The 14134-nt window shown below is 37.4% G+C and overlaps 1 protein-coding gene across 2 annotated transcripts in view; it reads right to left on the bottom strand.

Moving 5' to 3' along the window:
- ARHGAP42 (Rho GTPase activating protein 42) overlaps positions 1–14134 on the bottom strand; it is a 312202-nt gene that overhangs the window by 196621 nt on the left and 101447 nt on the right. For both annotated transcript variants that reach the window (XM_082339914.1, XM_082339913.1), the window contains exon 3: positions 11570–11631. In XM_082339914.1, coding sequence (XP_082196040.1) covers positions 11570–11631 — 62 coding nt within the window. The remainder of the gene's footprint in view (positions 1–11569; positions 11632–14134) is intronic.

Genomic DNA, 14134 nt, shown 5'->3' with positions numbered 1-14134 from the left:
TATAATTCATATATATCTATCAACCTGGCTAGACTCTTATTTCTAAATAAATTCTCTGTAGATTATTTAAGATGTTCTATGTGGGAAAATCACATCAATAGATTATAGAATTAAGGAAAGAAAATTAAGTCTTATATCTTCTATGACTCTGGTTTTATTTTACTCCATAGACTAGGTGCCCTCCAAAACAATATTGAATTTAAGTAGTAGTAATGTATATCCTTGCCTGACTCCTGATTTTTAAAGTGAATGTTTCTAACGTTTGGATGGTGAATATTATGTCTTGTAAGTCCTGTAAAATTTCAGACACATACAAACACACAAAAAAATTTCAGACACAATTCACTGTCATAGTATATTGCTCAAATGACAATGTTAACTGGAAATGCCTTAAGGCCACTACCATGCTATAATAGACGAGGTCAGTAATTATCTAAATCACACTAATTTCCTCATTTCTGAAAACAGTACTCATATTTAGAAGAACACATACAACATACTCAGTCCCCTTGGCCTTGGTGATTGGTCATGGGTCTTTAAATGATATTGATTGGGCCAATCAGAGCCTTTTTAAATTTTTTTTTTTAAGTTTACCAATGGAAACTAGACAGGCGTCCTCTAGAAACAATGTCTGTGAGGTATGGAGGCAGTGTTTATGACTCTCCATGTGGAAGAAGCCAACTGAGAGAATGAAGTTGACAAGCAAATGAAAGTCAGAGACAAAAAAGCCCTCTCTTTTGGAAGAGTTGATGATTATAGCTGTTCCCGAATCCCACATGCAACACAGCACTTCCCACAAATGAATGAGACATCCCAGTGTCTTCCCAGTCAATGTGCTGTTTGCCTTGCAGACAAGTGTCCTGGTGACACACAAATAACAGATCCCATCCTGAAGTGACACAAAGCATCTTGATAAGAATCCACTAAGAGTCCGACTTTTGTCTTCAAATGATGAGTCCTGATTCTAGGACAAATGGCAAGCTTATGAATTTGCAGTTATTTTTAATTAGTATTATAACTTAAAGTAAAATGTAATAAGCTATTTTACTATGATTTTACAAAACGTTACCATTGGGAGAAACTGGCTAAAGAATACACAGGATTCCTCTGTATGTATGTGAATTTATAATTATCTCAAAATAAAGAAAAGTTTAATTAAAAAAGCTTTCAGTCTCTTTTATCTTGATGGTAATTAAATGTGCAATTTCTCCTGTAGAGCATGAACAATATGACTGTGGTTTAATCATAAAGACAAAAACATTTAGCTCACTGAAAAACACCCCAACTTCTTATTTCTGAATACCTGGTTGGTCTGTCAGCTGATATCTCTGAACCACAGATAGCTTTGTCACATCATTTAAAATTTCCCCTCATGCTTATCTTTTACCGCTGTTTTTCAAGTCTAACTTATGTCTACTTAGGTTTATTTTCTTTGCCCTTTAGAATTAAATGCCCCATCCAGATCTTAAAACTTTGGGGTATGGTGACAAAATGATTTTATATATTTACTATTTATGGTATCAAAGTATCTTTGTGTTTCCTAACTATCAAAAAACAAATCAAGGGACTTCCCAGGTGGTCCAGTGGTAAAGAATCTGCCTTACAACGCAGGGGACACGGGTTCGATCCCTGGTCAGGGAACTAAGATCCCACATACAGCAGGGCAACTAAGCCCGTGCACCACAACTACTGAGCTCACGCGCCTCAACTAGAGCCCGCATGTCGCAAACTACAGAGCCCACGACGCGCCCTGGAGCCTGCGGGCCACAACTAGAGAAGAGAAAACCTGCCTGCCACAACTAGAGAAGAGAAAACCCGCCTGCCACAACTAGAGAGAAGCCTTCACACCACAACGAAGAGCCCGCACACCACAGTGAAAGATCCCGTGTGCCTCAACAAAGATCCTGCGTGCTGCAACTAAGACCCAACGCAGCCAAAAATAGATAAAATAAGTCAATAAATAATAAATAAATCTTAAAAATAGAAACAAATCAAAACATGGTTTATAAATGTAGTAAAGACTAACACATACCCAACGGTATCAATGAAATATGATGACCAACACCACAGAATAAATGTATTTTTGAAAATATGATATGCAATTATAAGACTCCAAAGTAAAGCCTATACAACTGGGATCAATGGCAAAGGCAGGAAGATGGAAGAACTAGAGGTGGGACGCACAGGTTCTGTGTCCAATAGCAGACTCTTGCAGCCATAAGCAACAAAAACCTAACACCCAAATATTCATGCCAAAGTAGCAAAACTGAAAAGGAAATTTTCAATACAGTTTATGTCTTGATAGGAAAAAAAAAGTTAAAGTTCTTTATTCACATATCCTATTTTAAATTGATTGTTTTTAAAATAGCACTATCTGGTGGAAAAGTTCCCCTAAATCCTTCCATACAGTCAAGGTTAATCTTAAAAATATAAAGGGGTCTTTGGAAACAGGAAGATATAAAGACTGGACGCTTACTGCCACATTTCCATTTACAAATCTTTAAATCTAGCAATTTGATATACACCCATGAAATACCAGCTGTGAGAATGGCATCAACCAAAAGAAAAAAAATTATGCCCAAATGTTAATGAAACTGGTATACCTAAATACAAATATATTTCAAAATTAGTGTCATCTCAGTTCCCTCTGCTGACTGCTAGCCAAGACAGCAGAACTGAAACAGGAGGGAAGGGGGCAGGGCACAACCTTTAAAAGAATGACACAGCCATAGGACATGACAAAAACTGTTTAGAACCAACTAGGTCCAAGATGGCGGAATATTCAACTTCCAGTGGACCTTGAGCCTCATTATACACTCATTGTAATACATTAGCATATGGTAAATGACACACCCACCAGCACGATGACAGTTCTGAGGCTAACTATAAAAGGCCAAAAATGGATGGTGGCCCAATTCCTGGAAATCTCCACCCCTTCCCCAAAATAACTGGCATAATCCTCCCACTCATTAGCCTATGAAATTACCCATCCCATAAAAACTAGCCATGCCATATTTCAAGGTTCTCTCTCACCTTCTGAGATGGCCCACACTCTGTCTGTGGAGTGTGTCTCTCTAAATAAATCCACTTCTTACCTATCACTTCGTCTCCAAATTCCTTCACAATGAAGCAAGGACCCCAGATTCACCGGGAACATAACTTAGAATAGCATACAAACCTTAATTTAACTACAGAAGGTACAAGCTGCTTTCCTTCTTCTGTGAGAGCTGGTACGGAACATAGCAATCAAGTCTCAAGTTTTCTCTTTTATCCCCTTTGCTGTACTCTAGGGTAGAAGCGTGAATGAGCAGGGAAATGGCTCAAAGGCAGCCTGTCAGGACAGCTTCACTGTCTGACCACTACACTAGATCTATTCAAAGATCTTTTCAGAATTTTGACAGACATTTCTAGTCATCATTGTGTCCTAAGACTTTTTCAGTTATAGAATCAAAAGACATAATTCACAAATATGAACACTTTGAGGTATTTTCTGAAACCCTAGCAATTACCCTATTAAAGGTCTTCACACAAAATGAACAAACTTTACTCAAAGAAAGTTTATTTCTCTTTTAGACTTAACCATAATGAATTAAGTAAACAATCTGAGAAATGGCAAATAGGAAGCTGTGATAACTTTCAAAACCACCTTTTCTTTTTCTGTAAAGGAGTATGCATTATTCTAAATTTTGGACAACCAAGACAGTTTTCAGAACACCTAATATACACAAGGGAAAAAAAAAAAAAAATACAAAACAGATCAGGCCTCTGTCCTCAAGGAGTTTAAAATTTAAATAAAAAAAGAGAAGACACAGGATGTAACAGAACAATGGGCTGAAGTCCAAAGACCTAAAATTGAGTCCTACTCAATTTGACTCTGTCACTTAGTAGTGGTATGTATCACCTTGAGTTAGTCATCTAGATTCTGAGCTCAGTTTCAGATTGTTGGAGGATAAAATAAAAATATATATTAAAAGCATTTTGCACACTCTAAAAAATACAAATCAATACTAGGACTATTACCAAGAAAAAATAAAAGACACTATCATTGCAGTCATGATGAATTGTGTGTGACCTGCCACCTCTGAATCCTACCTTTTCATATTTCACCAAATAACTGAAAATCAAGGAAATCATGGGAAGCCTCTGCAATTCAATAAATGTGAAAAATCAGAACTTTGTACATGTAGAACATTGAGTTTTTTTTGTTTTTTTAAAATTTCAGGTGAAATCATTGTATAAAAATGTTGGTATGGGGACTTCCCTGGCGGTCCAGTGGTTAAGACCCCGCACTTCCACTGCAGGGGCCACGGCTTCGATCCCTGGTCAGGGAACTAAGATCCCACGTGCTGCACAGCGTGGCCAAAAAAAAAAAAAAAAAATTAATTAAAAAATAAAAAATGGGGCTTCCCTGCTGGCGCAGTGGTTGAGAATCTGCCTGCCAATGCAGGGGACACGGGTTCGAGCCCTGGTCTGGGAAGATCCCACATGCCGTGGAGCAACTAGGCCCGTGAGCCACAACTGCTGAGCCTGCGCGTCTGGAGCCTGTGTTCCACAACAAGAGAGGCCGCGATAGTGAGAGGCCCACGCACCGTGATGAAGAGTGGCCCCCACTTGCCACAACTAGAGAAAGCCCTAGCACAGAAACGAAGACCCAACACAGCCAAAAATAAATAAATAAATAAATATTTAAAAAAAAAAAAAATGTTGGTATGTAGGCCAGCATACCTAAAGTTTGCTTCTAATAAATGTTAACCTAAGACATACCAGAAACATAATCCATACTCATACATGTGGAATGTTGGCATACTGTGCATTATTTATCTGAGATAATAAAAGAAACTGGATTACTTCACAGATAATTGGACTTAAGCATATAACAGTATCAATGCCAGAAACTCAGAGATTAATCAATATCATCTGACAGCATATGTGCAATGCAAAAATCTATGGCAAATTTTCCATTAAACAAAGGAAAACCTTTCATTGAGAGAAATAAGGACATGTAATTTTCTCAACATTTAAAATATTCTCCAATTTCATGAATTCTTGGTTCAAAGGAGTGGGGAGAGACTTTAGGCTCTCACATGCCAAAATTTGATGAGAGAACTGTCAATGGATTAATGAATTAAGTTTTTGCTGAAATGTATGCCTGTTTAAATATGAAGAAATTTAAAAATCTAATTTCAAAACTTGTAATGCCTGTGATCTTCCCTAATTTTTCTAAGATACTGAAATAATACACCTAAAGCACTTAATAGAGCATTTCACATACTATATTAATAATATGTTTGCTATTGTTATGCAATTTTTTGTTTTAAAAGTCTTAGTTTGTAACAGTATGAATTATGTGGAGGCTCTGGAGCCCAACAGCCTGGGATTAAACCGTCGGGTACCACTTATTACTATGTGCTTTTGAGTTTGCTCCTCTTTAAAATGGATCTATTAATAGCATACATCTGAGAGGGTTGCTGTGCAGATTAAATTAGGTAAAAATATAAGCAATTGTAGCAGTGCCTGGTACCTTGAAAATGCTCAGGGTCAGCTGTTATTTTGTATAGCAGTGCTTCACAATAGAAATATAATGCAAACCACATAATAACTAACACATCTCAGGTGCTAAATAGCCACAGATGACTAGTGTCTAATGTAACAGACATCACAGATATGTTTTTTAAATCTCTTAAGACTCATATAAGAGACTGAAATCTTATATCAATAATCAAGTAATTTATGTTTGACACATTTTTTCTTTTTTTAATACAGAGCTAAAACTATTTTGATTTTATCCCTCATTAACCCTTATACAGGACTGATTATGCTTTTTAAAAAAGTATAATAACAACAACAAAAATGTATAACAAAGGAAAGCAGAGGTTTCAAAACTCTTACAAAGGAAGTAATTATTAAGGTTACACATTTCGCCTCCTAGTACCTCATCTTTTTGTTGTTGTTGTTATTCCAAAGTAATGCCCAGACACCTAGCCTATTTCAGGAAAATACTTCCATTGCCCAAGGATAAAAAAGACAAACATGGGCACTGAATAGAAAGAATATAAATCCCGGGAAACCTGAAGTGAAATTTGTAACCTTACACAGGTCAAATGTGAATGTTAAATGTTATGGGTAATAACAGTAAAAATAAGAGGTTTCTAGTATTAATCAAAATGAAAACTATTAAGAAACAAGTTCATCTACATAAATTCTTCACGATAAACGCAAGCTAAAATATTCTGAAGTTCTGGCTTCCTTAATTGGAGACAAAGATTAAAAAAAAATCTACATTGCTACGCACACATACCCACACGCAAAACAAACAAACAAACAAACAAACAAACAACACACATGCACACTAAAACTTTTTTTGTCAAAGTCAGGGACTCTGAGTACCCAGAAAGTAAGGGCCCAGGGGCTGGGTTGCAGGAGCAGCATAGGGTAAACAGATAATTTGGAGCCTCTATCCTGAAGAAGGCTACAGCCTCTGGTCCACATCCTGTAAGTTTCCATTGATTATTGCCCTACATCTCCATGATACCCAAGTGAATAAATGGGACTTCCAGCAAGCTGTCCAAACAGCTCTCCCCTGGTCCTCTTACTGATCCAAATCTCCTTTGTTGATTCTACCTCATCTGACCAAACTCTGGACTCTGCACCTCAGGGCTTGACCCTCCCACCTTTTCTGTCTGCACACTCACAGACTGGGTGATCTCATACATTCCCACAGCTTTAAATACTCTCAACATGTTGACAATGTCTAAATTTATATCTCCAGTTCCATGTGCTCCCCTGAACTCCAGACTCATACATATACCCAGATGCTCCCTCAACAAGGCTACTTGGATATCCAGCAAACACCTAAATAGATTCAAATTTTAACTATTTCTCCCTCATCTCCTTCTTCATCCCAATAAATGGCAACATATTCTACCAGGTGCATTATTTTTCTTTTTAGCATTTACCTCCCTCAGACATAATTTGTTTAAATGTCTGTTTCTCCCCAGTAGAATGTAAGCTGCATGAGAGCAGGTATTTCTGTCAAAGAAATACCAAAGGGGACTAATTTAAACTGTATGGAAAGTGCAAGCCCCCAGGAGATATAGAAGGTGAAGTCTGAAGGACAAAATGGAACCAATCATAAGAGGATATGTGGATCAGGATATTCAAGGCAGAAGAAATGACAAATGCAAAGGTCTAAATCCAAAAGAAGCTTGTAGAGACACACTGAGAGCAGAAAGCAAGCCCAGGGAGATGGAGAATAGGGAACTAGAGGCAGAGTATTGAGAAGGGAGGAATGAGGGGTGAAGTACAGTTCCAGGGCTTCAGGGAGAGGGGGATGTCAGGGCCAAAGGCCTGGAGGCAAAAGGGTCAAATTCAGTATTTCAATAGAAATAACAAAGGAGAAGGTACCAAGATCTCTTCCAGAAGGCCTCAACTGACCATTTCATGCTTCTCCAGAGGGTTCTCTTGATATGTTAATATTTGTTCAAATTAATTTTGAACAGCATGGGTTAAATGGTAGCATTTGCACAGCCCAGTCAGCTATGATCTGCAGTAAAATAGAGCAGTTTCTGTGGAGAAACGGAAACTGAAGAGACCTTACCACCAAGTTTATATGGCTTAGAAGCCCCTGTCTACACTGGGGACTGTCTCAGAATCTTTCCACCTAGACACCTAATTTATGACATCTCTAATCAAAAGCATGGACATGCTGCATTCCATGGGGAAAAACCCTAACATTTCCAATAAAGATGCACTTTTAAAAAAAAAAGCCTCTGTCACTAATCAATACCATATCCCGACTGCAAGTAATAAGCATTTTACTAAGGCCATTACAAAGGGCTATTAAATTATTTCTTACATTTGTCTTGTTAAAAGGCTGTTCTCTATTAGCCCCTTGATGGCAAGTGTCAATTGACATCTTGGAAAATGTCAAATCATGGAAGATGGGTTTTTAAGTGAGAAGTATGACAGGATAAACTATACCCTCATAAGTGTCTGAAATAGATATTTTCAAACTTACTCTGGGTCACTTTTTTGTTGCATTAAAACTATGCATTTTCAGTTGGCTTTAGCAGAGTTTGTTTTCAAAAACTCAATACTTAAAGTTAGTAAAGAGCAAAGAGGAAGTTCCATTTCTAAAAATCAATGTTTCTTTAGGCTCTTTCTCTGCAAATAGACTTTAGGTGACCCAGATGATGTACTCAGTATGGTAAATCATTGGAAGCAAGAGAATTTGTTTAAACTGTTGTGTCCTTTTTCATCTTCCTGAGATTTTATTTTTGTTTAGTCAGTGTTCTGACATGCTTAGGCTTTGGTTAAATTCAATTAATATACAATGTCATGATTTATCACTAAAAAAAGAATGATTAATTGACTTTATAATCAGTTATAGGACTCTTTTACACTTTCCTAGTACACTTAAAATATTCTACTTCCTAAATGAAGCACTACTTTTTAAAATACAAATTCTTTGCACAAAATCCATTACCAGCTGTATCTTCAGTTATAGTAACACCAAAAGACTGGAAGTGTTGATTAAATACTCCAATATTTAGATTTGTGTGTTTAAATGATTACTTTTATATAATCTTTGTGGAAATGCAATCCATTAGTCTTTCATCTATAGAGATTTTTCTTCATTATTTTGCATTTTTTATCTCAGATCTTCTCTGAAACAACAGGTAAGGCAATCAAAACCCACAGTATGACTTCACTCATGAATGTAGAATTCCCTCCTTGCTCCAACATGAGAAATATGGCTAAGGGCAGAAATGAAGATCCTTGAAACACTATGAGCTGGTGGGCCAATCTCCATCTCCATTGCTTATGAAACACTCTACCACATTCCTCAGCCACTTCTTGGTTTTTGGCCTTTATCCTGTTATCATATTGGATGATCTCAACATCCTGCTCATAAAACTTCCAAACTTCAGAGCTCAGCTTTCTCAATTTCTAGGGTCTTTCTCCCTGCTCAACCACACCTTAACTTTATCACTATCTAAACTAGCTCCATTGCCAAGTTCACTATGTTTCAACTGCCACTCCTGATCACAATGTCCTTGTCCTCTCTTAGAATCTTCTGTGTTCCTAGTTAACCTTCATTATAGGTAAGCACTCATGCTTGCCCTCTCTGCTTCCTAAGGCTATCAGTATCCTCCTGCCTCAGTCATCGCTGTACTCAATCAGGACCCATTTTCATATCATACAAATCCACGTCCCTGTAATCCAACACCATGTCTTCTGTGCCAACCACCTACCTGAATCTGACCTCCCAACTGTTCTTACCACTCACAATCCAGGGCTCTGGGTATTGTTAGAAAAATCCATGAAAACATGGTTATTAATCTTTCCTGGACATATTCATGATGTTTAACTTCCATGGCTCTTGATCCCTGACCAGGAGTCCCTTTTCTCTTGTAGAACCTGCTCCTGGCTGTTCTAAACTGTTTCTACAATCTCCTCTCACAGCAGATGACCACTCCTTCCTAATACTGTTATCCATCCGTCCAACCAACAAATTTACTGTCCAAAGTTCTATGTTTTAACCAATCCTCTCTTTTGTCCCAGCACAGAAGAAGAGCTTTTCCCTTGGTGCCTCCAGGCCTCTCCTCAGTGCTAGAAGAGAACATTCTCTTGGCTCTTTTTCCTCCTGCAAGCTACAACACACTTTCCCATACTCTTACACATTTTCTATAATTATAGCCCATGCTAGTTGACTCATTGCTCTCCTGAACTATTTGCACAGGATTTGAATCACTCAACCCAGAAACCTAACTAACACGGGAGTTAAGGGCACAGTGGAAAATCCACATGTAACTGATAGTCAGCACTCCATAACCACGGTTTCAGCCAACAGTAAATTGTGTAGCACTGTAGTATTTACTACCGAAAAAAATCTGCGTATACCTAGACCCATGCAGTTCCATCCTGTGTCGTCCAAGGGTCAACTGTATTCTCCTGGTTCCCGTGCCATTTCCAACTCTTTATTTTCACTTCTCTCTAACCACTCTTTCCCACTACCATCATCAGATTGTCTTCTGGGCCATAAGTGCACATACCACCCACATCTCCCCATGGAACCTGAACTTCGATTGTATAGAAGTTTATGAAGGCTTATGTATAAAGCACTTAAAAGTGTCAAGTCACCCCCACAGAAAAGCTTTTTCTGACCACCCCAGAGAGGGTCAGTCTCCCACAGTGGCTCATCTCTATCTAGAACAGATCACATTGCATGGCTATCTCTCTGATACTGGGACCAGACCTATGGTAGGCTGAGGTTTCCTAAGAAAACATGGTCACCCCTCTCCACAACATTTCTTCCTTACCTAATATGTCTCCCACATGGCCACCAAATTAATCTCTCCTAAATCCCATATTGATCCTCTCATTCTTCTATCAAAAACTTCTAGCAATTTTCCCACAGCCTATAACAAAGACCAAAACTTCTTAGCCCGGCTCTTAAACGCCACATACGCCCAAAACTACCAACCAGTCTTCTACTGATAACTTCTAAGAACCCTCTGCCTTATTCTACAAATATACACAGTACTTCCTTCCACCTGTGGCCTCCGCTCAAGCTCACTTATATAACTGCCATGTCTTAGTTGTGTGATTCTCCCTCAGCTCAGGCAATGTTCCCCAGGAGTCAGGGCCTCCTTAAGGGCACCCTCCTCAAATTTCTCTCCCTCATCTATTGAGCAAAATGACACCAAACTGCTGTGTTCCTAGCCCATTCAGTCCACACCCCGAGCACTTTATTTATGTGTATATATAACTCCCCAACAGGATGGTGAAGCCAGTGATATCAAAGATGATGTTTTAAATGTCTGTAACCCTCACTGTAACTGACAACCAACATCTTTACCACCATCAGCATTTATTTATAATGTGCCAGGTGCTGCTACAAATGCTTTACAACGATCTTGTGGGATATATGCTACTATTTTTTCCATATGCGAATGGGCAGCCTGGGTCATAGACAGGGGCCTACACAGAACTTTGAACACAATGGGTACAAAATTATATCTGTGAGTGGATAAATGTATTACTAATAACCATGCTCTGATACTGTCACATAAGTTAATGTGTCAACGTAGAATGCTTTCCCATTCTTCCCAGCCCAGCAAAATGCTCCGAGCCTTCAAGACCCAATTCAAATGTCACCTTTTCAAGAAAGTCCCCTGCTAACACCCTGGCAAAGTTAGTTGCTCCTTCCAAAAACTGTCTTTAATACTTGTAATGTGTCTTCATTATAGCACTAAGGTTATTTAGAAGACTGCTCAATTAGAATGGGTTTCTTCATGGCAGTCTGTTAAATACTTTTAATATTCAGAACAACTAAATGGAAAGTAAAATGAATGTAATTTATATCTGCTGACCAAATGAAACAAAAAGAAATGGTATATCTTATTAGCAATATTTGATCATCATACTCACAAATCCTTTCTGTAACATTCAGTACATGTATCAAGTTATAAAATCTGGTATGGCTAAATCTAATTCAGAAGGTCTATTTTTTCTTTTAACATGTCCAAACAAAGCATTATTCTTAAGAAATGGAGAAGAGACTTACCAGTCTTCTCCTTTCTTCTTCTACTGCGATGAGTAGTCTTGCAAATTCTTTTAGTGACTGAGCTATTTAGAAGATAAGTTTAAAAAAAAAAAAGCATTAACCTCTTTACATTGCTGATATCCAATTGCACAAGAATAAACATTACAATAAAGATACTTATGAATTTGTATATATTCTGTGGTTTTATGTTTTTACAAGCAGGAAACAGTATATACAATAGGATTTCAATGACTAACAGCTATATATAAGAGACGTTTGTGTGCTACAAATTGAAGTTTAGCACATATCAAGTATAATATTTTTTCTTCAAAGGCACTAGGGGAATATAGTTTATATATTTAATAAATAAAATTCACACATTAATAAAAGTGTAGTACTGGAATCACTTCTAAACAGGATCTTACAAATAATAAATTCATTAAATCTATAAGAAGCAATAAATCCAGTACTAAGATGCACTTAGTAGCAGCCAGTAAGGCAAAGTCTCCCACTGACTTCTTTCTTGAAGCTCAACACTTATAGATACTTAAAAACAGACTCTGTATTCTGTATTACTGTATCACTCTCATATCCAAGGTACTTTAGACCTTTGCTAGTCAGAATGGTCAGAGGGCCACCAGCATCAGCATTTTGGGAGCTTGTTAGAAATACAGATGCTTAGGCCCCAGCCCAGAATCTGCATTTTAACAGGTTCCCCAGTTGATCCCTTTGCACATTAAAGTTGAGAAGCACTGCCTTAGAAAACTATCTGAACCTATATTGTTGAGGCCTGGGAAGTGTTCAGGAACTTTGTGAGGACAAACGAAAAAATAAGTGAATAGGGAGTTACAGCAGCATATTCTTTAAAAATGCACAATGCCACACAGTAAACTGTGAAAGATTAATTCATCCACATCAATTTCTGTAACTTATACCTAATATGAATTATTAACTAAAGTCGGAATGTTTGGATTACAAAACTAACAAAAGAAATAAGGTGAATGCAAATTTTATTTTGATTTAAGCCTTGAACCTTCCCTTCTATGTCCTTATTCTTTAGGCTCCCACCTCTTCCTTCATCCATACTAAGATTGAAAACATCCTGTGAGACCAGAAGTCTAGTAAGTCTGGCATAAAGTCTACAATAAAAGGAGGTGAGTGAGAACAGCACATCAAGAGTCTTACCAACAAAACTCATTAAGAAAGAGAAAGAATAGTTTCCATTTAAGAATTTAAAATTACAATCTCGGATTTTTCTTCTCTCTTTTCAAAACCACTAGGCTTACACTAACTAAGCTGGTTTGAAATTCTATTCCTATGATTACTTCACACTGCATTTTATTCAGTTACCAAAACAGAAACCAAAGGATTACCTGGGAGACTCACATTAATCTCAAAAACACAGTAATAGCCTTAAAGTAAGTGGAACTTTTCTAAAGTGTTTAAAAATGTGATTTTAATTTCTGCAGAAATAACTATCATTGCTACATTACAACCCAGTTTTGACAACAATAAGTTGAAGAGAAAAACATTTTACAAATAGATAGAAGATTTTAACTGGAGTGTGCAATAGCATATTATATGTTTGTACTTTCAGTAAAGAAATATCCAGTCATCATTCTGGCAGCTCTCTACTGCCACTGAAGATCTGTTGATGAGCCTGGAAAAAGTCAACAAAACTTTGAATGATGGAAGGTAATGTTAACATGCCTGCAGAGAAAGAAGCCAAAAAGTATGTCAATTAGGGCTACAGAAGGAGAGGCAACGGGTACTCCTGAGGTGAGAAAATAAGAGGAGATGTAAATAGAAAGAGTACACTAGTTGAAAGTCTGTATAAGAAGCACTTTAACCCCAGATTTTTAACTTAACACCTCCCAACCTTTTTAATAAATATCAAAACAAAAACAAAAAACCTTACTCTCATATGCTTCTTTTTATCAGAAGCTATTGGTTAACACACTCTCACAAAACTTGGGGACAAAACATGAAAATGTGAATTCTAGAAAAGCAAAGAAGCAAATGGAATTCTCAGGACAACACTGAGCTATTCTAGGACAACAGTTGTGCCAAAGGTCCAGAGAGGCTCTTGTCTACACTGGAGCAATAGGTTAGAAGCTCCAGGAAATGTCTGCAGAGAAAGAAAAATAGAACTGATCAATATCCTGATGTGTCTAAATGTAATGAGAGGAAATTTACACTTCTTTTTGTTTGTTTGTTTTTAAAGAAAACTCAAAGGCAATTATAGCTAGTGAGCAAAAATATTCAGGGGGAAATAATTCCAGAAGTTCCAAAAAGCAAAACTTGAATTTGCCGCGTGCCACAAATATTTACGTGGCATTTACATTGTATTAGGTATTGTAAGTAATCTAGAGATGACTGAAAGTAATACGGGAGGATATGCATAGGTTATATGCAAATACTATGGGATTTTATATTAAGGACTTGAACATTTGTGGATTCTGGAAGCCAGTGGGTACGGGAACCAATCCCCTGCAAATACCAAGGGACAAGTGAATTAACTCCTGGGAAAACAAAGTTATACAAATAACACAATCAAAATAATTGAAATAACTGAGTCGTGAGTAA

The sequence above is a fragment of the Balaenoptera borealis genome (genome assembly GCF_965194805.1).
Source record: "Balaenoptera borealis genome assembly, chromosome: 11".
NCBI classification, from domain to species: Eukaryota; Metazoa; Chordata; class Mammalia; order Artiodactyla; family Balaenopteridae; genus Balaenoptera; species Balaenoptera borealis.
Note: the sequence above shows the minus strand (reverse complement) of the source record. Positions and strands in the feature narration are given on the sequence as shown.